The following is a 27563-nucleotide window of genomic DNA, read 5'->3' on the forward strand; positions in this document are numbered from 1 at the left end:
TTTCAAGTAGAACATGATAGAGCTGGATAAAACTGGAAAGGATTTTGTATATTATTTGGTTTAACTTTCTTATTTATTTGTAAACCTCTTCTGTCCTGAATTAGATTAAAATTGATTAAATTGGAAAAATCAGGAGTGAAAGACAAAAATAGAATGGAACCTTTTATTTTATTTTTTTTGGTGCGGAGGATCAAGCCCAGGACTTTTTGCATGTTAAGCATATGCTCTGCCTTCAAGCTATACCACTATTCTAGGCTTTTTTAAATTCTGGAAGTGATAAGTGATCTTTCTGGTTCTTGAACTCTGCAATATATCAGCTATCTCTGAGGAAGAATCTTCTTGACAAAGATGGGACAAGGAATCTTCTCCTTATTCCCAGAGCTTGGAGAAATTAGCAGGGCAGGTTTTACAGAAAAAATTTAAAGTTCCTTGATACATAAAAACAATTTAATATATACAAATAATATTTTGAACAATTTAGATTATGGCAAGGATTCATTCATCTTAGTGTAATTTGAGCTAATGATAAATGGAGTTTCATTCATTCATTAATGAGTGCTTACTCTGTTAGGGATTGTTTTAGGTTCTTTTGATATGTTAGCGAACAGAATAAACAAAAGGTATCCTAATTTGTGGACCTTACATTTGAATGGGTAAGGCAGATGATATAACTCCAGTATAACTGCAGTAAATTTATAGTTTGTTGAAAGATGACAAGTGCTGTTAAAAAAATAGAAGAGGGTAAGAAGTGAAGTTGTAGAAGTAGGGTTGTTACAGAGTTAAAATAGGTAAGAACGACCCCATTGATGGTTGTATTTGAGCACTGACTGGAAGAAAAGCCAAGCCAGTTATCAGGAGAAAGATTATCTCTGGCAGAGATGGAGCAAAGGTTTTAAAGATGGAGAATGCCTGGCACATTAGAAGACTAGACAGGCTGTTGTGGAGTGAAGAAGGGAAAGCATTAAGGCTTTTGCTTTTATTTTCATTCAAATGGAGTGAGTGATATGATCTGACTCGGGTTTTAAAGGTAAGGGAGGACAGCAGAGAATTTAGGAGTTTATTTACAAGTAATGTAGCCAGAGGTAGTGATGGTTTACACAGGATATAGTAGTGAAATTGTGTTGTCTCAGATTAGTTAGATTCCAGATGTATTTTGCAGATAAGAGTCAAGGTTGTTTTAGATTGGTTGTAGGGTGTCAAGTGAGTGGAATCAAGGATTAGTTTCAATTAAGTAGAAGGATGGATGGAATTAGCATCATCTCAGTGGAAGGGTGCAGACAGGGTAGATATAGGTGAGAAGATCAGGAGGGTGATTTTGGTTTTTGGTAATTTTTTGTTTGTTTGTTTGTATGTGTTCAAGGGAAAAGGTACTCTTAACACTTTTTTTTTTGTATTGGAGCTTGAAGCCAAAGGCTTGCACATGCCAATCATATGCTCTTCCACTGATCTACATCCCAGCCTAATACATTCTTCATAGAAGTGTATGTTGGTATGACCTGTTTAGAGGTCAACATTCATAAAATTAAAATGTTCACATTCTTTATTTTTATTTTTTAATTTTTAATTTTTATTTTTTTCTGGGGATCAAACTTGGGTCCTTGGGCTTGCGCAGCAGGCGGCAAAACCACTGACCTAAATCCCCGGCCCAAAATGTTCACATTCTTTGTCACAATATTTTTAGACTCATCCTACAGAAAAAAAGATATATATGCAGTTTTTAATTACAGCTGATCTGAGATAGTGAAAAGTTGAAAACAGTGAAACTCCCATCAACAGGCATAGGAATATCATCCATACTGTAGGAAGCCACGTAGCAGTTACAATAAGCCAGGGCTTTCTATATTGATAAAAGATACTTAAGATATATTGCTGCTGGGCATTGTGGCACACACCTGTAATCCCAGCACTCAGGAAGATCTCTGCAAGTTGGAGGCCAGCCTGGACTACATAGCGAGATGCTGTCTCAAACAAAACAAAACAAAACAAAAAATATATTACTAAATGTAGGGAAAAGAAGTTATATAACTGTATATACAGTTATAAAAGATGTAAGTATAAGAGGTAAAGACCTAGAGAAATTATGTTGTTATTATTATTTTTGTGTTGGCATTACAGGTTCTTTTCTGTATTTCTAGACTTTTAAAATATTAAGTTATTCATAATGAGGAAAATCGGCAGTATAAATGACTAAAATACACCCAAACCCAGTCCTGCAGATACTAGCTTACTACAGGATTTAGAAAAAGAATTGGATCTGTTTGCAGCTCCCTGGTTAGTTTCTCCACAGTTCAGTGTTAACCTTTTCTGGCTGAACCATGGGTTTGGATGATCTTACATTGATATTTTATGCGACTAGCAAACTGGTTTTAAAAATTAAACTTTCTCTCTCTCTTTATTATTAAATTCCAAGCCTCTTTTCTGAGAAAACGACAGTGGAAAATTTTTCAAAACATACTGCTTTATTGGTAGCTTTGTTTGGAAAATAAGTAATCATCTTGGATGGATTCCAAACTAAAACTTTTATTGGAAGACATTTTTTTTTTTTTCAGTAAGTACTGTATTGTGATTGCCAGTACCAAGTAGTTTCCTTCAGAAGTCACACAGGTTCATTTGTTCATTGTCTTAAAAGATGTGACATCTTCCTAAGGACCAGTTTGCTTCATGTACTTTACAGTTTTAAAAACAATGTCTGTTTCCCCTTTGGAGGTCTGATAATTTATGCAGGGATTCACTCACTAGTAAATGACGTAGTATATGTGTTTTCTGGACATTGACTAGGGAGCTTTATTTATCAAATGTTTGTTGAACATTTTTGTCTATCTTGTAAGTATTATGGAATACAGTAATGCATCAAACATTGTCTTGGCTGTTTATAAATATATGGTCCAGAAAGAAGTTTGAAGTATACAAATTATGGGATGTTTTGATATGCTGTTGTTATAAAGCGTGGGAGAGGAAGGGAAAGGAGCAAATTATAACTGTGTTTTTAGCTTAGAAGTATGTGATTCTACATAGAGATGTTTAGTAATGTGAAGTTGGAAACATGAGTCAGGGGTTTAGAATCAACTGAGAGAAATGTATGTAGAATTTCCTAGCCTTTCAAGTACGGCTGTTTAGGCTTAAATCCCATCTCTGACACTTCATGAGAATGGGCAATAGTTACAAGTCTTAAATATCTATTGAGATTGTGCATATAAAACAACAAATAAATGATTGTGGGTATTATTTATCTGTCATAACCAGGAATAAATCCTTTAAACAAAACAATGGGAATTTAAGAGGGAAAGATTGGTTTAGTTGGATTGCTAAAAAGCTAAGTGCTTGAAGCACATTGCTAACTCTTTATGTAATTACCTCAGGTTGTGGTTTAATATTATATTCTGTACTTCTATTGAGAATGAGTATAAAAAATGTTCCTAGAAATCTTTTCAACCCTTGAAGATGTCATGGTATTCAGTGCTCTATATAGAAATAAAACTTGTAATAATTTCCTGAAAAGTTTAGTACTATGAAAAGTATGTTTACGATAACAAGTTGGTATTTATTTTACTAGTATATTAACCTATTTCCCACTGCTGTAATAAAATAACTGAAGTTGGGAACTTTATAAAGAATAAAGGCTTATTTGGCTCAGAGTTCTGAAGGTTGAAAGTCTAAACAGTATGGTGCTGGCTCTGATGAAGCTCCTCTTGGCTTCATCACTTGGCAGATGGTGTCCCCCGGCAAGAGCCTGTGTGAGGGAAAGATCATGCTGGTAAGACAGGAAGCCAGAGAACAGAGAGGGGATGGCCTTGCTCTTTTATTTTTAATTCCTGCTCCCAATGACCCAGTTACTTCCCACTAGGCTTCACCTATTAAAGGTTACATTCTTTTTGTGTGTTGGGTGGTGGTGGGGGAGGGCACTAACCCAGATCCTTTGCACTAAGCTACATTCTCAACACTTTTTAAAATTTTGAGACAAAGTCTTGCTAAGCCATTGAATTGGCCAGGCTGAGTTTACACTTGGCTGTCTTCCTGCTTCAGCTTCCTAGTGTCTGCCATCACACCCAGCTCTACTGCTTCTTCTTCTTTTTTTTTTGGTACTGGGGATGGAACTTGGGACCTTGAGCTTGAGAGGCAGGTGGCGGCACCACTGAGCTAAATCCCCGACCCTCTCCTGCTTCTTAATAACACCAAATTGGGGAACTCCTTCCAACCCCTGAACCTTTGAGGGATGCTCCCAGACCATAGCATTAGGTGAGCACTTTTTAACTTACATTTGTTTCTTTTATTTTGGCTTACTGTTTACCTGAGATTTTTTTTAGCCTATGTTCTCAGTTTAATAATCTCCATTTAATTTCTTATTTTTACATTACAGCTCTCTTGTATCTTCTGTGGGGCTTAAAGAATAGAAATTTATTGTCTCAGTTTTGGAAACTTAGAAGTCTGAGATCAAGATATTGGCTGTGATTTTTTTACTGAGGACTGTGAAAGAGAATCTATTCTGTTCCTCTTGCTTAGTTTCTGGTGGTTTGCTGGCAATCTTTGGTATTCCTTGGATTAAGAAACACCATTTCAATCTCTGCTCTCATTTCACATAATGTTCTCCCTGTCCAGATCTCTCTCCTTCCTTCGTGATGCTCAGGATCATGTCCTGGGCCTTGTGTGGGCTAAGCAAATACTTCATCACTGAGGCACACCCCCAGCTCCTCAGTTTTTGTCTTTAATTGACACATAGTAATTGTACATGTTTATGGAGCACAGTATGACATTTCAGTACATGCATACCATGCTTAATGATCAAATCATGGTAATTGGCATGTCTGTCACCTCAGATGCTTAATTTTTTTTTTGGTATTGGGGATTGAACTCAGGACCTTGCACTTGCATGGCAGGCATGGTGCCACTGAGCTACATCCCTGGTGATACTTACTGTTTTTTCTGTTGAATTTTGGGGACATTCAAAACCCTATCTTCTAACTATTTTGAAATATTTCAATTAATTGTTGTCAACCATCGTTATCCTACTTGCTATATAACATTAAAAGTTCTTTCTCCTAGGGCCGGGGATTTAGCTCAGTGGTTTCACCGCCTGCTATGCAAGCGTAAGGACCCGAGTTCAATCCCTGGTACCAAATAAATAAAGAAAGAAATAAATAAATAAATAAAAAGTTCTTCCTCCTAGCTACCTGTGCCCTGAGCCTGTCATCCTCTTTCCATCTATCTACTTCTTTCCCACACACTTCCCAGGGACTGGTAGTTACACGTTTCTCAGATTTTTATAAGGCTACCAGTCAGACTGGATTAGTGCCCACCCAGTGACCTGATTTTAGCTAATGACATCTGCAGTGACCTAATACATAAATAAGGTCACATTCTAAGGTACAGGGGTTAGGACTTCAATTTAGATTGGGGGAGGGGTTCTAGTCCTACTAGTATGGTTAAAACAAATGAGATACTATACATAAATAAAATGCCTAATTTGAGTCGTGATTGTGTACTCTGTTACTAGGGTCTCACTTTTCTCTGCTTATTACCAATGTTGGTTAAGGTGCTTTGGACCTAGGTGGAAAATTGAAAAAAAGAGTTAATTTTTTTTTTTTTTGGTCCCGGGGATCAAAGTTGGGACCTTGTGCTTGTGGGGCAGGCAGCAGAACCACTGAGCTAAATCCCCGGTGCCAAGGCTTACTCTCTTTATGGCTCTATAGAAACTTTATTATTAAGGATTGGAAGCAGTGTTTATAGTCCTTAATTACTCTTTTCTTGGATCTTTTCTTTAGTTTGTGAGCTTCAAAGGGAAGTCCAACAGAACAAACAGAACAATGTCTTTCATGCCCAGTCATCTGTTTTGGGTTTACACCTTTTCTTCCATGTAATTCCTGTGGGCATTTTTTAATATTTACCCGGGATCGAACTCAGGACCTTGCGCTTGTGAGGCAGGCTCAGTGCCACTCAGCTAAATACCTAGCCCTCCTGTGGGCTTTGTAACAGATGGGTAGAATGTATGAGCATACTTTTTCATTGTTTATGTTAAAATTAATAAAAAACTTCATGGATAATTTTTCTAATTTATTCTATAGGAAGAGCGTATTAGTGTTTCATCAGAAAGAGCAGACTAATTTACAAATAAACTAGTAAATTGATACAAATGATAACCATAAAAAGCAACCATTTATTAAGCAACAACTCTGGATAGTAGGTAGTATTTTTGTTTTACATGGAGAAATCTGGGACTAAGATTAAATACACTGCTCAAGGTCAGTAATTGGCATCTGGCAGAAGCAGACCTCACAGTCAGCTGTGTTCACTCATTCTACAGTCTCTACCCATTCCACAGTCCAGTAGAGAAAAGGAAAGTGTAAGTATTTGCTTGAGAGGGCAGAGGAGCCCCTCCTTTTTGGACTTAACACCAGCTCTATGGGCCTCTAATATCTCTTGAGTTTCAGTTTCCTCATTGGAAGAATGGAAGCAATAAAGTAATATTTGCATGGAATGTCTTACTAAGTTTTGCTGTGAGAATCTATCTCTTAATTAACTTAATATCTACTTTCAAAGAGTTTAATTAAAAATAAATGCTTATACACATGTGCTAACAGATTAGTGAATATCAGAGTATTGTATGAAGTATGTATAGAGATAAATATAGTATGAATATAGATAATTGAGGTAGTACAGAAACCGTAAGAATGTAAAGGTTTAAATAGCTGAAGATAGCAGTAAAAAAATAGGTCAAAAGGAAGTAAGTTCCTTACTCTTTTTATTTTTATTTTTTTTCAGATTCTCCTTTTAAAAATGCATAATATAAACAAGATCTTAAAAGGTAGAGGTTTTAATAGCTTGAAATTATTATGGGGTACTTTCTGGAGAGAAGTGAAGAAAGGATAGCATTTATGATTACCTGTGAGACAGGATGCTAAGGATTTTGCATAGATTTCTCCACTTGAATGCCTTATGGCATTGCATCCTTTTTATACGAAGAAATGAAACATGGTTATTTATTCAAGGTCATATAGCTAGTAAGTGGCCAAAATATGTGCTTGTCTAACTCCAGGTACTACTTCTTTTCCGTTATTTCTGGGTCTTGAACGTGGAGGCAAGTGAGTGTAGGAGTTCATTGTACTACAGATTGTAAATGTAGGACCATTTAAGAGTATTGTGAGGGGCTGCAAGTGTAGCTTAATGGCTAAGCAAGTGTTTGATATGTGCAAGGCCCTAGGTTCAAAATAGAAAAAAGGAATATAGTGAGTACATTGGGCTGGAGGAGAGAGTTGAATAGTGTCCTGATTACTGTGAAGATACTTTTCAAAGAAATGTGTGCTCTTAGTATTTTATACAGGAAGTTTTAGTCTTTTGGAAATATTGGTATAAGGTATTCAGTTTCTTTCCCTAGATGGATATAGGTAGATGCTCAGATGTCTTAAGACCAGTTACTGAATAATCCCTCTAAGAAAATAGATTTATTGGGCCAGGGATTTAGCTCAGTGCTTCTGCCATCTGCCTTGCAAGCACAAGGACCCAAGTTTAATCCCTGGTACCAAAAAAAAAAAAAAAAAGAAAAAGAAAATAGCTTTATTGTAGCTTTATTGACATATAATCTATATACTGTTAAATTTACCCATTGTAAGTTTACAATTCAATTATCTTTAGTAGATATATAGACTTGTCCAACCATCAAAACATTTAAAAAGGACTTTAAGGTCATATTTCGTTGTTTTTCATAATTATTGAAATTTACAAGGTAGATGATGTGATTTTCATTTTATAATTGGTTATATAATCTTTTAAAAAAATTTTCTTTGAGACAGGGTCTTGCTGTGTAGTTCAGGTTGGCCTTGAGCTCACTTTGTATCCCAGCATGGCCTAGGATTTGTGGCAGTCCTCCTGCCTCTGTTTTAGAATGCTGGGATTAAGGGTGTGCACTACCACACCCAGCTAATCTCCATTTTATAAGCATTGTGTATAATACAATGTGACTGTGAGTGACAGCTAAGATTGAAGCCTAGCATCTTTTAGGAAGTAATAGTATGATTGAGAACAGATTATTGAGGGCTTGCTAATATCAGAGTAAGGAGTTTGGATTTTATCACTTAGAGTGAACATTATCAGAATCTTGCCTGTGATCTACTGGTTGCCAGAGGAAAATCAGCATTTTCAGCTGGGCATATTTTCTAAAGTGTCTTTTATGGAACTCCAGATCCTCAAAATGCTCCATGTTTTAGTGCATTTTCTGTTGCCGTAATACAATATTGATTTTGGGTAATACATAAGTAATAGAGTTTTATTATTAGTTTATGGCTAGGAAGTTCAGGAGCATCATATGGTGAGACAGGATAAGTTTGCTGTCCCGTTTTTCATGGCCCTCCCCCACTCTCAGCCCTTTTGCTGGGGATCCAACACTGGACCTTGTAGCATAGGCACTACCTACCACTACCTACCACTGAGCTGTATCTGCACCCCTTTGTCTTCTTAAAAATAATATGTAATACCATTGTGTGGGTCTTACCCCCTCATGACCTCTTCCAAAAGGCCCCACCCCCCAAATCATTAATCTGTGACTGAGGATTAAGTTTCCAACACGTGAGCTTTGGTGGACACACTCAAACCATAGCAGTTCCCTAGTGAATACATTTAGGAAGTGATCTTTCCTATTTTTTGGATTATCACAGTTTACATTATAAATGAAGACCCTGGGAAGTTGTGTAGTAAGGAAATGAGGTTTACTTTATTTCCTCCAGTATTTTCCAGATTTATTGGACCTCAGAAGACTGATTTAGTGTGATATTTGGGGGGAAGTAAATACATTTCATTATTGGGAAGAAAAGACTGAAGATGAAGAACATTTATTTAGTTTGAATGTCTCATGATCTTTTTAAAACTGAAGGCTTAAAAGTTGTCTCTTGATTTATGCTTCCCTTTTCTAAAACATTGAAAGACAGTTTAATACAGTGACAAGATTGCTCTTATATTCCAGTTATACGCTTACTAGCTTCACTGTTTTGGGCAAGCTGTTTAATCTATTAACCATAGTCTGTTTAACCATAAAAAAAAGAGAATATCAGGGCCATAGTTGTTCAGATTGAAGTGATTCATACAACATACTGATTGTTCTGTTGACTATTCCTTTAAAATGTTGTAGTCTGCTTTGCAGCTATAGCAAAATACCGAAGACTAGGTAATTGATAAAGAGTAGAAATTCATTTCCCACAGTTTTGGAGGCTGTGAATATCAAGATCAAAGGATGGGCACATTTGGTGTCTGCAAGGGCTTCTCTGTCTGCTTTAAGGTAGCACCTTGTATCTTCACATGATGGAAAAGGGCAAACAGCTCCTCACATTTCGCTATACAGGCACTAGTCCGATTCATGAGGGTCCTACCTCTCGTGGATTAGTTACTTCCTAAAGGCCCCACTGCTTAATACTATTGATTGAATTTTGAGGAGCATATTCAAATCATTCTGCTCTCAGACCCCCAGATTCATGTCCTTCTCACATGTGAAATTTATTTATTCCATCCCAATAGCACCAAAAGTCTCAACTCCAATTAAATTCCAGCACCAACTCCAAAGTCTGAAGTCCATAATCTAACCTAAGTCAAGCATAGGTGAGATTCAAGCTTTGCTTCATCCTAAAGCAAATTGCTCCCCAGCTGTCAGTATGTGAAATCAGACAATTCTTCCAAAATACAGTGGTGGGAGAGGAAAAGAGTAGAGATTTCACATCATGAAAGGGAGGGTAGGAAAGAAGAAAAGAATGACAGGTTACAAGTAAGTCTAAAACCCAAAAGAAAATTGCATTAAATCTTGAGGCTTGAGAATAATCTTCTTTACTTCGGTGTCCCACCTTCTGTACACACTGAGAGAGGTGTTGAATTCCTAAGACTCTAGAGGCCCTACTTCCCTGTAGTGTGCTGAGTGCAGTCCACATTGGACCTTTGATGAGTTGAAGTCAGGTGCCTCTGGCTTTTCCCAGGTTGCCATTACATGCTGGTAGTTCTACAATTCTGAGGTCTTGGGGTTAACCCTGGCCCACAACTGTGATGTATCATGTGGATGTGGGACTCTGCGGCACCCACACCTCTGGCAGTTTGCTGCCTGAAACCAAAGGCTTTTCAAGAAAGCCTTTGAAATCTGGGTGGGAAGAGCTGGGCCTCCATAGCTAGTGTACCCTGCATGTTTGCAGAGTATACCACTTGTGCCTTTCCCAGCAGCAGTTTAAGCTGCTTATGGGCTTAGTTGAGCCACAGTTGAAGTAACCAAGGAGGACTGCCTGTAGGGAGTGGAGACTCAAGGTGTTCCCAGGTAAGGAATGCTGGGACCCTGGTTGCCCTGGGCCATTCCCTTGAAACAGTTTTGTTCCCATCACAGGCCCTGGCATTTCTGGGCCTGTGATAGGAATAGCAGGTTGGATAATATCCTGAATGCTCTCGGAGTAATTCTTCAATTGTCTAGATGAATTACTACAGACTTCCTTACTTCCTTACTTCAGTCTGTTCTAATCTCTATCAAAGGGGAGCTTGGTATTTTCTCATGAACATAATCCTTTTTAGTCTTTATAATTTCTCAGGCTGAGAATTTTCCAAATCTAAATTCCCTTTTGATTATACATTTCACCTTTAACTTGTTCACTAAAAACAGTTAAGCTTAGCACCCTCAACACTATGCTTAGAGTTTTCTTCTACTAAATGTTGTAGTCGTACCTTGAAGGTTCCTCCTTCCAGAAAAGTAGAACATAGTTTAGTCATGTTCTTTGTCACTTTATAAGATGGTGGACTTTTCTTCAGTTTCTAATACCTTGTTCCACATTTCTGTCTAAAGCCTTATCAGAATAGCCTTCACTGTTCATATCTACTAGCACTGTAATCATGACCATTTATGTCATCTGTAAGAAGATTGAGGCTCTGTTGATAGCTGTCTTCTTCCTCTGAGCCCTCACCAGAATAGCTCTTTATGGTCCATTCTTTACTCATTACTTAGTTCCAGAGTGACTTCCACATTTTTAGATATTTGTTGCAACAAGCAGCACCTCATTTCACCATTATGTTTCTGTCTCAGTTTGTTTCTGTAGCTGTAACAAAATACCAGAGACTGGGGAATATATAAAAAAGAAAATTTTATTCCTCCCAGTTCTAGACATTGGAAGTTCAATATCAAGATGCCACCTGGTTCATTGTCTGGTCAGGGCTATCTCTTGATGGCTTTGTACCTGTGTCCTCACATAAGGGGCTTTCAAAGGATAAAATTAAAACAATTTCCTAAGGTGGGGAACAAGGGTAGATAATAGTTTGTTAAACAAATTTCTATGTGCATACTTTTTTCTTCTATTATCTTTATCCAGTTTTAGGATTAGCACAATGTTGAGTTCCTAAAATGAGGGGAGAAGTGTTCCTTCTTTTTTCTGCTTTAATTGTTTGATATAATTTATCAGTTAAAATGTTTATGAGCCTGCTGTTGTCATATAGGTAGGTTTTCAAGCTAGGAATATACTTTCTTTAATAGGTGCTATTCAAATTTTATATTTCCTTCAGGGTTAGTTTCATTAATTTGTCTTCTAAGCTACTTCTTAGAAGTTGTCAAATTTATTTCAAAAAAGATTTTTGTAATATGCTTTCTGTATCCTTTTAAATTCTGTAAAATCTGTGGTAATGTCTCCTAGATCTTAGTATTGTAATTTTAAAAATGTATAACTGATACTGAGTAACAGGAAGAAAAGGTCTAAAAGAGCAGGGGAATTGGGAGGGGTAGGGGAAGGGAATAAAGGGAAAGGAAAAAATATGAGAAGAGGAAAAAAATGGAAACAAGGTCTTTGCAAATAGGGAAAGGTGGAGGAGGTGAAGGGAGGGCAAGGGAAGGGGAAAAAAAATAAGAACCAAGAGACCCATGTAATAATGGTACAAGATCCCAATGATGAATGTAACTGTATTGTATACCTAAAATGTACCAATAAAGTTAATGGGGAAAAAAAAATTAAAACAATTTTGTTCAGCACTTAATTTGCTTTATTTTCATTTCCAGCATTGAGTAACACTTCATTCCATAAAAAAGAATACATTTTTGATGGACTAAGCAAAGGAGGACCCATCCCCATACCCTCTTGAATCCAGGGAGTGCTGAGCTACATCACCAGCCTGTCCGCTTGATTGATTGATTGATTGATTGACTGATCTATCTGTGTATCTATCTATCCATCTTTCTGTCTACAGTTGGGCTAAATTGCCCAGGCTGGCCTCAAACTTGCAGTCCTCCTGCCTCAGCCTCCTGAGTATAACAGGTGTGTACTGCCATGCTTTCCTAGGAGGCTGGTTTCATAGACATAAAAGCTAAAGAAAACAAACAGTTAGAAACAAAAAGAAAACCAGTCATTACAAAGTTACTTTCCTTGAAAGGTGGGAACAAGAAGAAAGAACAATAGAAAAATAATTGGTTAATATTAGTTACTCAAAGGTTCCTGTTTTGTACAGATTAAATTAGAGTAACTTGATTTTGAGGCTATTAGACTGGGAAATTTAGCTGTCTCTGTAATCCTGATTTTGTGGCAATAAACAGGTTAGTTTCTAGCTGGTGTCAGGAACTTTAGTTAGCATGAGTGATTCCACTATGATTTTTAGCTTGTTCCTCCCCCATCCTCCACTACTGGGGATTGAACCCAGGGCTTTTTGCATTGAGCTATATCCTTAGTCCATTTTTAATTTCGAAACAGTATCAGTTAATCATCCAGGCTGGGCTGAAACTTGTGACCCTCTTGCCTCAGCCTCCCCTGGTTATAGGTATGCACCACTATCCCCAGCTAGCTTGATCTTTTGAGGCCTCGTAAATTTAGTACAAAACAACAACCTCTTGTAATTTTTATTTAACAGGATTAACAACTCCCTTGCATGTTTTTTATGTAGGCACTTTTCTCATTCAGTAGGATTCTGTCCTTGCAACTTAATCACCTTTAAAGGCTGTACTGTACTTCTTAATACTGCACGTTGTCTGTGAAGTTTCAACATATTTTGGGGGACACCTTTACACCATAGGCAGAATATAAGATTGGTTGTTGTTATTGTTGCAGTACTGGGGATTGAATCCAGGCCCTTTACACTGAACTACATCCCTATCCCTTAAAAATATTTTTGCGACAGTGTCTTAGTAATTGCCCAGGTTAAGCTTGAGTTTGAGATCCTCCTGCCTCAGCCACTCAGAGTGCTGGGATTACAAGTGTACACCACCAGGCCAGGCTCAGATATAGTAAGGTTTTTTTTGGTAACAGGGATTGAACTCAGGACCTTGTGCTTGCAAAGCAGGCACCGGAACCAGTGAGCTAAATTCCCTGCCCATGTAGTAAGTTTTAATAGTAGAGATGGCAACAGAGGTTTTACAAAAATAGTAGCTTTATTTAAAGTGGATTGCACATAGTTTTTTTTTTTTAATAGATATGGTTTAATTTTCAAATTTGATTGCAGAAGGGGTTAAAGGAGTAAAATGTTCTTGATTACTTGTCTTGGTAATTAAGGTCATTTATACTTACGTAATTTAAATCTAAACCATCCTATGAACGTCTCATGAGGTATGTAGGACCTGTGTCTGTTCTAAGTAATTTTAAAAAATAGTATCTTCATAATCTGTACAGGATGGAATAATGCATCATGGGTGTTGTGGCCTGTATCTAGATGTCCCCCCAAAGCCTCATGAGGTCATAGGTGGGACTTTTAGGAGGTGGCTGGATCTAGGGTGTGTGATTCTGGGATCAAGGATGTGATGCTGGGATTGATTCATGGTGTGAGGCTAGGATTTAGGCTGCCTCACCCTGGATGTGAGTGCTGCTGGGTCTAAGGGTGTGTAGTTTGGATAGGATATAAGGGATCAAAAAAAGGCTGCTGTGGCTGCTTGCTACTTGCTTCCTTGCTACTTTGCTGCCTTCCTGCTTTCTGCCTCCCATGAATTGATTCTTCTCTGTGATGCCCCTCTGCTGTTCCACCCTGCCTTGGAGCCAGCCAATTATGGATTGAAATCTCTGCAAACTGTGAGCTAAATAAACCTTTCCTCTTGTAACTTTGGGTGTTGGGTATTTTGTCTCAGCAAAGAGAAAAGTAACTAAGACAATAGGTTAGTGGTTTCCTAACTGTTTATCTGTTCCCTTTCCCTTCAAATTGTAATTTTCCAAAACAAGAAAACTCAAGTGTAAGTGTGTGTGTGGAATGTTTACTTAAAAAAAAATTAACTCTTGATTTCTTGATTTCTGGCCATATTAGCTCTTCACCTCTCACTTTAGGCATGTATTTCTGTTAGAAAACATAAGGTCTTCTGTCAAAGTTGTGCATCTGAAAAGATTATAAACTGGTTCGATATGGTAAAAATTACTACCAAATATTTGGTTGTATATTAGGACAAATTCTATTCTGTTCTTTTGTTTTTTTGAGACAGGGTCTTGCTATGTAGTTCAGACTTGCCTTGAACTCACTATGGAGCTCAGCCTGGCCTTAAACATGGTGGCATCCTCCTGCCTCAGCCTCCTGAGTGCTGGGATTCAGGCATGTGCCACCATGCCGAGCTAGGACAGATTCTGTTTTTAATGATAAAATATTATTAAAAAGTTGTAAGTTATAAAATAACTTTATTTTCCTCTGACAACAGTTCAGTATTATTTTTACCAATATATTATTATATTGACTAGCATATGAAGACCCAGTGGACCTTTATTTCAGGGAACTTAAAATCTATTAAGATATTAACTGTAGATTTGTGAATTCTGGCATTTGAAAAAAAGTGTTCTATTTTATTAGCTTGTGTAAAATATGAAGAAAAGAAAATTGGATTTGAAATAACATTTTGGAATAAAAGTTTGAAGTAAAAAGTATTTGAAATGGAAATGCTATATTAAAAATATTAACAAAGCACTCAGGAATTGTGCTTTTTTTAAAAAAAATTGTATTCTGTTTTATTAAGAAAAGATGAAGACTAGATGTCTTAAGGGGTTTGGTGGAATGAAGGAATTTCTCCCCGTATGGATTTCTTTGTTATTATTATGTAAATAGCTATTCTATGGAAAAGTCAGAAAAGACTAACCTCAATTATATAACATGAGATTGTTAACATTTGGCATATTCAGTCTTAATTTCTGTGTGTATATATAAGTATGCATAATTTTTATACTATAAAGTGTGTTCCTTTTCATTTAACATTGTAAATGATTATTACATTGAAAAGGAGAAAAGAACTAGTTCCTGTTTTCTCTGTATTCCATTTGCACACTGTGACACCAGATATATTCCATCTCTAGCTTCTGACTCCAGATATATTCCATCTCTCTGAAGCTACCTGGTGTCTCACTGTTCGTTTATGACACTGAGTGCCTGGAATTAATGCAAATCCCACACATTAAGAGTTCAGTCTCCCAAGATTGCCCACCCACTCCAGTCTTTCAGATACTTAATGCAAGTCATGAGTCTCTGTTACTTGTATTTCTGTCTGACCTGACTGTGAATTGGGGATTTCTATACCCTCTTCCTTAGGGCTTGATAATTTGCTCTGTTAGAGTTGCTTCAGTGACAGTGGAAGTTAAAATTGAGGCAATAACTTGAATTTGCAGGACAAAACTTTAATTGGAAAGTAAGAGAAAATTGTAAGGGACCTTAGCTTGAAGAGTTTACAAAATCAAGCTGGGCACTTAACAAAGGAAATAATAGGAAAGGGGCCTAAACTTAAAGAACTAGAGGACACAGATCAGAATAGGACCAAACAATGCCATTAGTAAGAATAGGGATCAATTTTTATAGGATGCTGTTTAATCGTTGTCTCAGTCTTGTTTTTTGTGGTGGATCATTATCTCACTCCTGATTTCCTAACTCCCAGAGAAATCCTTAAGGCTTGAGGGGTGGTTCAGTTCCCATGAGATGCTTGTTCTTGTGCAAGGCACTGCCTCTGTTCCAGTAATTGAGTGCTTGATCCTGCTTGGGGAGGTGACTTTTTCATGCCATTGTCATGAGCTTCTGCTTTCCCTGGAGTCCTAGATGAGTGCATATTTAGGACAATGTTTGGAGACAGAGTCTGACTCATTAATTGCCCAGGCTGGGCTCATACTTGAGATCCGCCTGCCTCAGCAGAGTACTGGCATTACATGGTGGCATGTGCCACCATATCCAACTTCCAGATACTCTTATCTTGGTGTCCTTAGCCTTCAAGGGGGAATGGTGAGATAGGTAATTTTGGGACTAATAAACCTTCTAATTCAGACATTCCATTACTGCACTCCAAGGTACAGAACTGAGCAGGGGGATCTGACCTAAAGTTTTAGAATAATAAAGGAGACCTTTCAAAAGGGCAGGGGAAATGTCAAGCTTCTAGTTACTCAATGAGCCCCAACCTCTAGGTTCCTGTTACAGTGGCTCACAGAACTCAGGGTAACACGTTTACTGGTTTGTTATGAAGGATACAGAATAGCCAGATAATAAGGTAGTGTGAGAAGTGGAAGGGTTCTGAGCACAGGAGCTTGTGTTTGTATGGAGTTGTGGTGTGTGTCACCTTCCAGATTACTAACCTGACCTCTAGCCTGAAGGAGATGAGAGGAATGGTCTCCCAGTCTATAATAGTGACTTGGTCTTTCTGGTGACCACTTGCCACCTAGAAACCCTCAGAAGAGTCACCGCATCAGAATAAAAGATACTACTGTCACCCAGGAAATTTTAGGAGATTTAGGAGCCCTGTGTCAGGAACCAGGATCAGAGACCAAATAGACTAAAAGGTGCACCTAGCATCCACCCCTGTCACTTAGGAAGCTTCAAGAGTTTCAGGAGCTTTGTGCCAGGAACTAGATATAAAGATGAAAGAAAGATACATTTTGGTTGCAGTATCACATGTAAAATTATTTAATCTGTGTTAGCTGCATATTCTATAACCTTTTATTATGGAAAATTTTAAACTCTGATACTAGTAGAGATGCTAGTATAATTTCCTTGACACCCAACTTCAATAATGCTTTGTGCTTTGTCAGTCTTATTTTGTCTCCTCTTCCAGTTTTTTCTATTTTGCTGAAGTATTTTAAATGCTAACATGAATTAACATGATTTCAAATTATTTCATGGTTACATTTCAGTGTATACATTAAAATTTACTTAATCTTTCTTTTCTTGTTAGATCACATTGTTTTAAATTTCTTTAAAATAATTCTTTTTAGGGTTTATATATAAATCAACTTGATGAACATCTTCATACATAAATTTTTAGTATTTCTCAATGCTGAGATTCCACTTCACTCCAGAAAGAATGGCTGCTGTCATGAAATCAACCAGTAGCAAATGCTGGCGGGGCTGTGGGGAAAGAGGAACCCTGCTCCACTGCTGGTGGGAGTGTAGACTGGTGCAAGCACTGTGGAAATCAGTATGGAGATACCTCAAAGAACTAGGACTGGAAGTCCCATTTGACCCCGCTATTCCACTGCTGGGGATCTCCCCCAAAGAATTAAAAGAATCATACCACAGTGATATATGTGCGCCCATGTTCATAGCAGCACAGTTTGTAATAGCTAAAACTGGGAAACAGCCCAAATGCCTGTCAACTGGAGACTGGATAAAGAAAATGTGATTTTTTTAATAAAATGGAGTACTACTCAGCCATAAAAAATGAGAAATTAGAGACATTTATAGCTAAGTGGACGCACATTGAGTTGATACTCTTAAGTGAAAGAAATAGGACACACATGTATAAATACCGAATAGTTTCTGTGGTGTGAGAAACTGAAAGTGTAAATAAGGACTAAATGTATAATGGGTAATGTGAAATAGGAAGAAAAGGGGCAAAGGGGAAGGAAGTGGGAGGGCTAGGGGAAAGGATAGAAGGGAATGGGATTAATAAGAGAAAATGGAAAAATAGGAACAAAGTCTTTGTAAATAGGGAGGACTGGAGGGGTTGAAGGGAGGGCTGGGCAAGGGTGAAAAATAAGAACCAAGAGAGACTATGTAAAGGTGCAAATTTCCAATGATGAATGTCATTATATTGTATACCTAAAATGTACCAATGCTTAGAATGAATAATCGATAATGTAAAATAGGAAGAAAAGGTCCAAAGGGGTAGGGGTAGTGGGAGGGGCAGGGGAAAGGAAAGATGGGAAAAGAAAAAATGATGAGAAATGGAAAAAATGGAAATAAAGTCTTTGTACATAGGGAAGGGTGGAGGGCGTGAAGGGAGGGCTAGGAATGGGGAAAAAATAAGAACCAGGATGCATTATGTAAAGGTACAATTCCCAATGAGAAATGTAATTGTGTTGTATACCTACAATGTACCAATAAAAGAATTTAATACAAAAAAAAATTTTTAGTGTTTCTGGTTATTTTTTTCAGCTCCATCTGAGTTTGTAATTATTAAGATATAAACCATTAATAAAGAATCCTTCTGTAATTATAAAGTAATATATTTTAATTTTGGACATTTTGGAAAACTAAGAAAAGAAAAAGAAAAATTACTTCATACTGCTTTTCAAGATGACCATACATCAATATATTCTCCTTAGTTTGCTTTTAATTTGAGGGTGCAGGGAGGACTGACTCTTCCTGGAGAAGAGCCACTCTACATACAGCTCAACTTCCTGGTAAAGAGTAGGGGTTTGTACTTAGCAGCTTAGAAAGTAGTTGTGTGCTAAGTACCACACAGGAAGTAGCATCCGGAACACCTCATCCAGTGTTTTGTTGGTTTATGCTGGATTACCTTGCTAGTTCTCTCATCCTTCTTTACCCTACTCTAAGGCCACCAGAGAGCTCTCATTATTCCTGAATTCCATCTCATTGTGATCTTTGTATACTTTTCCTCAAATTCTGAGCTAGTAGGGGAATACCAGTCTGTTTTAAAAGATGTGTTGTCAGAAACAATCTTGATAATTTTGGCTCTGTTTACCATATGATGATTCTCAGTAGAAATTTCGGTGGCTTATTATTCTCTAGTTCTTTTGCTAAGTTATAGGAAGAAAACTTGATAAGGAATGTAGAAACACAAGAGAGGTCCTTACTGGCTTATTAGGTGATTCATGTAAAATAAAATATTGGAAAATAAAGTATGAGAAAAGCATGATCATTGCTAATAGGCTTTTAGAGTCCAGCAAATCTTATTGGATCTTGCCCTGAGTTTTGACTGGTAAATAAAGATAAATGTGACAGAGATTTGAGACTTTCAAACTTAATTAGGAACCAGGAAGCCAAACCAATGTTTTGTCCTCTTAAATAATTTTTAAGTACATGAATTTTCCTTCTCTTTCAGTTCCTGGAATGGATGGAGGTGCTTTAACTGATACGAGTCTCACAGATTCCTATTTCAGCACCAGCTTTATTGGAGTCAATGGATTTGGAAGCCCAGTAGAAACAAAGTATCCCTTGATGCAGGTATTACTAGTGTAAATTTATATTGCACTAAAAAATAAAGTTTATTCCAGGCACAGGGGACAACTAGAGGGTTCAAGTTTTCTTAAATTATCCGAATGGAAGGTGACATTTTAAGTAGTGTGAGATGTGGTCATAGGTGAAGCAAATCTCTGGAGTCAGTGAAAGCTCTCAAGAGTGGGCGTTTTGAAGGAGGCACAACACTGGAGCGTGTAGAGGGGAGATAGAAACTAGTTCCACTTAATTATCTGTGTTTTGTATTATATTATTTAAACTTGGCAGTGATGACAGTTTTGTTTTTTTTTTTTTTTTTTTTTGAGTAGGTAACATGTATATTATAAAAGCTCCAAAAAAGACTCCCTTCCATCCCTGATCATCACCACGCATCCCATTCCTAGCAACAGCTACCATTACTGGTACTAGTTTCTTGGGTTTCCTTTTAGGAATATTCTTTGTATATAAAAGTATATAGCTGGATCTATTTATTTATTTATTTGTTTTTCTTAATAGAGCTATAACCGTTTATTAGGCATTTGTTACTTATTTTCTTCCCCTTTTTCCCCATTAAGTTCATTGGTACATTTTAGGTATACAATACAGTTACATTCATCATTGGGATCTTGAACCTTTACATGATGTGATTTGGTTCTTATTTTTTCCCCATTCCCCTGCCCTCACCCCCTCCACCCTTCCCTGTTTACAAAGATTTTGTTTCCATTTTTTTCCTTTCCTCATATTTTTTCTTTTCCCTTCTTTCTTTTCCCCTACCTCTCCCACTTCTCCTACTCCTTTAGATCTTTTCTTCCTATTTCACAATATCAATTATACATTTTGATCCTTATTTACACTTTTAGTTTTTCACACCAGAGAAACTATTTGGTATTTACACGTGTGTCCTGTTTATTTCACTTAAGAGTATGGCCTCAACGTGCATCCATTTTAGCTGGATTTATTTTATTTAATGTTTAATGTTAAATTTAAAGCCATACTACCTGAGGCATTGTTTTTTTAAAGACGGGGTCTCACTATGTAGTTGAGGCTGGCCTTGAACTCACAATGTAGTGTAGGCTGGCTTTGAACTCACATCAGTCCTTCTGCCTCTGCCTCCTTAGTGCTAGGATTATAGGCATGCACCATCACTCCAGGTACTTGAGGGATGTGTTATATTTAAAATGTCTTTGAATTTTTAAAACCCATTTTATTTTTTTGTAATTGACTTTTTTTTTCTGTCATATGCTATACCGAGGACATATTTGTTTACATTATTTTTGTAGATTGATGTGGCAAAATTTTGTAAAATTGGAATAAAATTGGGAAATATTCTAGTGTCGTTAACTGGAAAACTGCCATAAGAGTAAAGGTGGTGTATTATCCTTCCTTGTTTATGTGGTGCACTATTGAATGGCCTCAATATTTATCACACGATTAGTCTTTGTGAGACAGCATTGTGTATGTGTTTGCATGTACTGGGAAATGGATTATAGAGGTTATTGGGCAGGATTAGATTATTGAGTCTAAGGACGCAGTTGTAATGTGATTTTATAATCATTTCATCACAAGACATGGGATATGTGAACTTTGACCATGTTGTATATATATGAACCAATTAATGAATTTGAAGAATTAACTAAGAAAGCAGGTGAGAGATATGCAGGATAAAGTTTATATTTTCATATGCTTTCTAGTGGAATGAGAAGTTTTATATTTTTTGACCAGACATTCTTGGGTTGTGGTGGGTTTTTGAACATCCTACACAGCTTTGGAGACATGACATAATTGACATGGGTTTTTGTGGCTTTGTTTACAGGGGATTGAGGGGAAGCATGTGCCCTTGAGAAGGGAAGGGTGTTTGTGCAGATCTATGTGTGTTTGACAGATACAGGTTTTAGTTTTCAAGAGAGGCTGAGTTTTATATAATTTCAGACAGGAGGCAAATATGCTTTGTTAAAAAGAAAATTTCTGTAAGGAATATTCAGATTTGTGTACTGTGGAGTTACGGAGAATTTAGGGAATAATTGAAGAGTGATGGTATAGAATCCTTTGTGTGACTGATGGAATTTTTTTTAAGAAGAAATAGCCTTTTAGATAAAATTAGTCCCTGTATTTTTGGCTCCATAATATTCATATCTATAAAATTGTTCTCAGTTGTAGCCATCATTACTAAACAACTAAATCTATCAAACTTCTTCACATAAACAGAATTATCCATGCACAATAATGATAAATTTATATAAATTTGAAAAAAGATTGATTAATCTACATTTCAAGTTAGAGTGATTTTAAAGGTCTTTAAGAGGCCTGTACTTTTCTGAATGATTTTAACTTTTATTTATGTAAAAGCTGTGGTTTCATTTCATGTAGATAAGCAGTGTAAGGGTCATTTGAATTCTAACCATTTAAGTAAACACACAGCTGCCATATACATGAATGGCTTTTTAAATAAGTAATTCCGTTTAATATGTAGTTATATCTTTTTATTGCTTGTGAGTTACAAATTCAGGTGATAATATTTATTTTAGTATTAAAATCACCTCAAGAACTCAGCCTTTACCTTTGTCTTCCCTTTTTAAAAATTATTCAGAAAATGGATTAGAACTTGAGTTATTAAATTCAGGATTACAGAATTAAGCCAGAGCTCAAAATTGCTAATTTATGCATTAGAGGCCATGGAAGGAGTCCAGAAAGCAGAGGATATGTTTAGATAATAGAAAACAGCCTGATTGTATAAGTTCTGTAAAGTATACAAAGGATAATATAAATCAAGAGAGGATATTAGAGCATTTATTAACTTTATACAGTCATTTTATGTCCCTTTAGATTGATATTGAATGTATATTTTATGGACAAGGAAACTTAGTGGCAGTGCCTTGCCCAGGCTAATAAATTATGGAAGTACAATTCAAAATAGGCTTGCATCTTTGCTTTTAAATTCCTGGCTAGTGAGTAAAACTTTTTGATGTATTTTAGAGTGTTTGAAAGTTTTTGTAGATAGCTGGAATCAAAGCAGCAACATATACAGAGGTATTAGTTTGTTAGTAATATAAAAGCAAAGAGCATCAATCTTAACTGGTTGACTACTTTTAATTCTATATTTCTCAATGATACTATATATTCATATTTTATTTTTCAGAGAATGACTAATAGTAGCAGCTCCCCAAGCCTTCTAAATGACAGTGCCAAGCCATATGCAGGCCATGGTAAGAACTGGTCCCTTTTGCTGTGTGTGTGTATTTCTGATTCTAGAAGCAATATATTCATTGTAGAAATTTTAAAAATATTAAGAAAATAAAAATTATTATCTTCCATTGAGGGGTAAATATTGAGGTTTAGATGGCCCCATTTTTTAAATGTATGAATATACTTAATTCTTAGAACACATTGAACATATTTAGCCATGAATGCTTATTGGATCACTATGAGTTAAGTTCCATTGTTTATTTTCATAGTTTACTTAACTACGTTTGTTTCTTTTTTAAAGAGAATTATACTCCAGAGGACTGTATCAATATTTTTAATCATTTCTTTTAGATGCAACTTGGAAGTGGAATTATGCTTTCAATAATGATGAACATTTTTAAGATTTTTGATACAGAATTTCCAGATAGTTTTTCTGTATTCTATTAAAATGCTCAACAATGGCTTTAAAAAATAAAAATAAAATTGAGTGTTAATACTTTGCATCAATAAAATGTTAATGATTATGGTGGTGAGAATAAGAATTTGTATATTGATTGTTCCTGTGATAAATGTGTTGTGTCTCACATTTCCATCACTATTTGGAAATTTCAACCTCGTGCTATAGAAAAAAATAACATTTTAATATTGAATAAAAGTATTAGAAACTAATTTGTATCATTATATGTTTTCATATTGCCATAAAATTTAAATGCTAACTTTTAAATGCTATGCAGGGAAACACAAAGGATGAGTTTTATTTATTATGGAATTTTATGTCGTAGGTGTATAAACTACATAAAATATTTTATTTTGTATTTAGATTCTTTCTCTTTGTATTATTATTTAATGTTAAATTAATGTTAATTCTAATGAAGGGTTAGACTGAAAATCCAGATGGAAGATGGCCAGAAAAATTAAACAGCAATCTGTATGTATCAAATTATGGGGGGATTTAGAGACTTTTTAAATCAGGGCATATATATATATATATATATATGCACACACACGCACACATATTATGTGTGCGTGCGTGTGTGTGTGTGTGTGTAATTTAAAAAAAAATTTCACAGAATTTAATGAGATTAAGAAACATAAACTGACCATCAACTGTGTATGGCACACACTCCAGTAATCACAGCAATCTAGAAGGCTGAGGTAGGTGGATAGCAAGTTTGAGCTCAGCCTTGGCAATTTAGTAATTTAGTGAGATCCTGTCTCAAAATAAGAATTAAAAATGGTGCGTGGCGGGGAATATAGCTCAGTGTAAAGGTCCTGAGTTCAATCCCCAGGGAAGGGAGAAGAGGGGAAGAGAGAGAGAAGAGAGAGAAGAAGAAAGGAGAAAAGAAATGTAGCCAGGTGTGGTGGTGCATACCTGTAATCTCAATTTTTGGGGAGGCTGAGGCAGGAGGATCACAAGTTGGAGATCAGCCTAGGCAGCTAATCGAGACCCTGTGTCAAAATAAAAACTAAAAAAGAATGGGATATCGCTCAGTGCTTGAGCACTTGAGTAGCATGCACATGGCCCTAGCTTTGATCTCTAGTACTGCAAAAAGAAAAAGAAAGAAAGAGAGAAAGAGAAAAAGATTTTCTCAAGCTCAGAAGTGAAGATAAAATATTTCACTGTATCTCATGCATATCTTCTCATTTATATGAGAAACATACCTTTCTCATTTATATGAGAAACTTCTCATTTGTAAAGTGAGAAATAATTAAGAAATAAATTTGAAATATTGTCTCATCTCTTAAAGCCCAGTACTGCAGAAAAAAAGGAAAAAGACAGTTCTGTAACTTCTGCTTGCAGAATAATGGAACTTTGAGCTTATAAAATCTTTAGATTTTATGTTTGTGTTTTGAAACATTCAGTGTTTTCATCTTTAAAAACTTACCTTTTTTAAAAGTAAGACTATCAAATATCTCTTGATAAACTTGAAAGTATGGAATAGTTTGTAGTGTGGATGGTTTGAAGGCCTTGCCATTGTGTTTAAATCCAGGCCTGGATCTCTCAGAGCCTATGGTTGTCTCCTTCCAGATCCATTTTTATCCTTCTCAGGTTTGGTCTCAAGTGAGAACACAAACATTTATTTTGACTATGATCTTAGCACTCAGGAGGCTGAGGTAGGAGAATTATGAGTTCGAGACCAGCCTGGGCTATACAGTGAGATCCTTTCTCATGAAAAGCCAAAGTAGAGCAAAGTTATTTCCCCTTTCTGTTTGATCATGCTCTTCCTTTAATCAAACAGTTGTATCTTCATCCATAGAGCTTCTGAATAAGTATATACCAAATATTCAAATATCTACTATATATTAATATACCAAATGAAGTATTCATCAGCTTATGTTTCTTTCACTCAGAAAGTATTTGAAAATCTACTTCATGTGAGGGACTGAACTTTATTATTGTGGCATATGATTTTTATTATCATTGTAGGCATTGTTAAATTAACATGTGTTTCATTTGTGGGTTACCTGAGTTGTCTCTGTGGAAACTTATGTAACTTGCCTTCCAGATCCTCTAACTTCACCTGCTTCATCCTTGTTTAATGACTTTGGTGCCCTCAACATCTCTCAGAGAAGAAAGGTAGGTAAAATTGAAACTTAAACTAAATGGAATTTACAGGTGATAATGACATTGTTACATACACGTTGCAGTGTTATCTGAAGAGGGGAGAGTTTTTTTGGACTGAAATATTTTTCTTGCCTTTTTAAAAATTCTTTTTGTCTTTTTATATGTGGAATTTTATTTGCTCTCTGTGCATGGAATAGCTTTTATGTGAAGAAATGAAATTGTGCTGCTTATTTTTCCTCATTTTCCCTATCTTAATGTATTCTTTTTTTAAGATAGCATGTAAAGTGATCCAATGTAGGCATATTAGTAATGTTCTAACTTTACTTTTGACTGCTTTGTCTAAATTGCAAAGATTCTCCCCTAATTGAAATGTCTCATTACACGGCAAACTTCTAATTTTCAATTTTTCCGTAACTGGCCCAACTGTTGAAAACAGTTTAAAATCTTTTAATGTTAAAAATTTAATTTTACTTAGAGTCAAAGTTAATAGACTATACATAGAGTTTTGTAGTATTTCATAAGGATTCCGTCACAAGTTGACCTGAATAGTTTGATGCCTTTGAGTCTTAATGAAAGTCATGTTAATTCTAATAGTTATCCAGAGAAGTTGGTCTTTCTGGTTAGGATCAGTAGCAGATAAAGATACCTCAGGAGCTTTTAAATCTTGATGGCAATTACTATAAAGTTATATAACATTCTGTTTTCTAAGTAATGGAAGAAAGACCCAAAATAAAAGAATGTTAATTTTAGAAAAAATGATATGAACTTAAAATGCTTTTGGGAAGGATCTAATCAGAAGGTTGTATAAAATGAGGCTCAGGAAGACTAGTGGTGATGGTTTCACAACATAATTATCTTGAATCTCAATGAGTTGTATATATTGAATATGTGCAACATTTTACATGTCAGTCATACCTCAGGTTAAAAAAAATTAGGAAGACTCAGTGTTTTTAAAGCAAAATAGATCACACGTTAATAATTCATTTACCTCACATAGCCATTTTGAAACATGAATGAGAACAAGAAGGTAATTTGAAAATGCTTTTAAAGCAGCTAGACTTGATAGACTAAATGTATGATTTGATTTTGTAGATCTCTTAGAGCCTTCACAAAAATAAATTTGTTCTTTAGATAGTTTTCTTACAAGTTGGATAATTTGTTTTCTCAATTCATATGTTAGAAGTAGAATAGAGTTGGACAGAAGTAGACTAGTTGGCAGTGGTAAGGACAGTAGACACCCTGACAGCATGGAAGAAAACAGTAAAATGCTGAAAAGCAGATATAACCTGGAAATACAGTTATCAGAGGCTCTTGGGGGGGCATAGAAATCCCTTAAGTTACCTTAGGGGATCCCCTACTTTTTTGCATTTTAAAAACAATAATTGTAATAGGTAGTATTTCTTATATATGTATAGAAAGTAAAACTAGAGTGATAAATGAATCCTAAATATTTTTAATATGAGAAATTGGCTGACTATATCTTAAAGTTGAATGTATGTTCTAGAGCTACTGATATTTTTTAGAAAGTAGTGAAAATCACTGGGGATTGGAAAAGGAAAGATGCAGTGCCTTTTAAAAATTTATTTTAGAGGGAAAATAAATGTGATCTCAACATTTGAGAGATACTAGGATATATCTTAATGTAAGTGGACTAATGTAGTGAAATGAACATTGTTCTGTGATTGGAGGCCCTGGATCTTTACCTTTGTGATGGTGTGCCACCTTTGTAGGCTGTAATTGTATCATCTGAGAAATGACAAGCATGTCCAATAGTTGTTGTGTCTCTAAACCTCAGTCTCTGTCTAGAGCATTCACCTTCCAGTCTCTACCTAGAAATTCATGCTTCTTCCAATTTACAATTAAAATAATATCATGGTGAGTTTTTCCAGTAGCATTATGTATTACTAATGTGGTATCTGTGTGGGTATATGTTATGTATGTTTTTTTTTTAATTGTTAATGGTTGAATTGAGAATGTTTAAAATGTGTTACAAATGCTCTTGAATAATAGGAGTATTACATATTATATATTGTGAATTGCAGTCATATGGAGACTGCCTATTTTTCTTTTGTTGTGGTTATTTAAAAATGTCTGTTTAGGGTTATATTTTAAAGGAACTAAATAAAAATTATGTAAGAATTTAGTTATAATTCCAGGTTTGTGTAAGCAGGCTAGTGTGTGATATTACCAAGTGATATTTTGTAATCGTATCCGAGAACAGATAGGCCATACTTAGTAACCCTTCATAGCTTGTGGGGTAAATAATTTTTCCAAAAATCCCACGGGGCCTGGTTCCTGCCCTGGGCCAGTTAAAGCTATTTTTGCCTGCAGGTTTATGTGACCCATTGAGAATAGATCAGTCAAGTACCTTTATTGTAGGCAGTTTTACTAGATGCTATGTGGAAAATTGAAAGGACTGGTGTTTTTGTTGCTTTCCTCAAATCTCGCTGTAGAGGCAATACACGAACCTACTATACTTGGGCAGCAACATGTTGGTGCC

The 27563-nt window shown here is 36.0% G+C and overlaps 1 protein-coding gene across 8 annotated transcripts in view; it reads left to right on the forward strand.

Annotated features, from left to right (window-relative positions):
* Nucleotides 1-27563, forward strand: part of Pan3 (poly(A) specific ribonuclease subunit PAN3) — a 140165-nt gene that overhangs the window by 8346 nt on the left and 104256 nt on the right. For all 8 annotated transcript variants that reach the window (XM_021236323.2, XM_004854800.4, XM_013075847.3 and 5 more), the window contains exons 2-4: nt 19202-19323; nt 22451-22517; nt 25005-25075. In XM_021236323.2, the coding sequence (XP_021091982.1) occupies nt 19210-19323; nt 22451-22517; nt 25005-25075 (252 nt within the window). In that variant the 5' untranslated portion in view covers nt 19202-19209. The remainder of the gene's footprint in view (nt 1-19201; nt 19324-22450; nt 22518-25004; nt 25076-27563) is intronic.

The sequence above is a fragment of the Heterocephalus glaber genome, unplaced genomic scaffold, assembly GCF_053883595.1.
Source record: "Heterocephalus glaber isolate CG9 unplaced genomic scaffold, H.glaber_assembly_v1.0 deba00001719, whole genome shotgun sequence".
NCBI lineage: Eukaryota > Metazoa > Chordata > Mammalia > Rodentia > Bathyergidae > Heterocephalus > Heterocephalus glaber.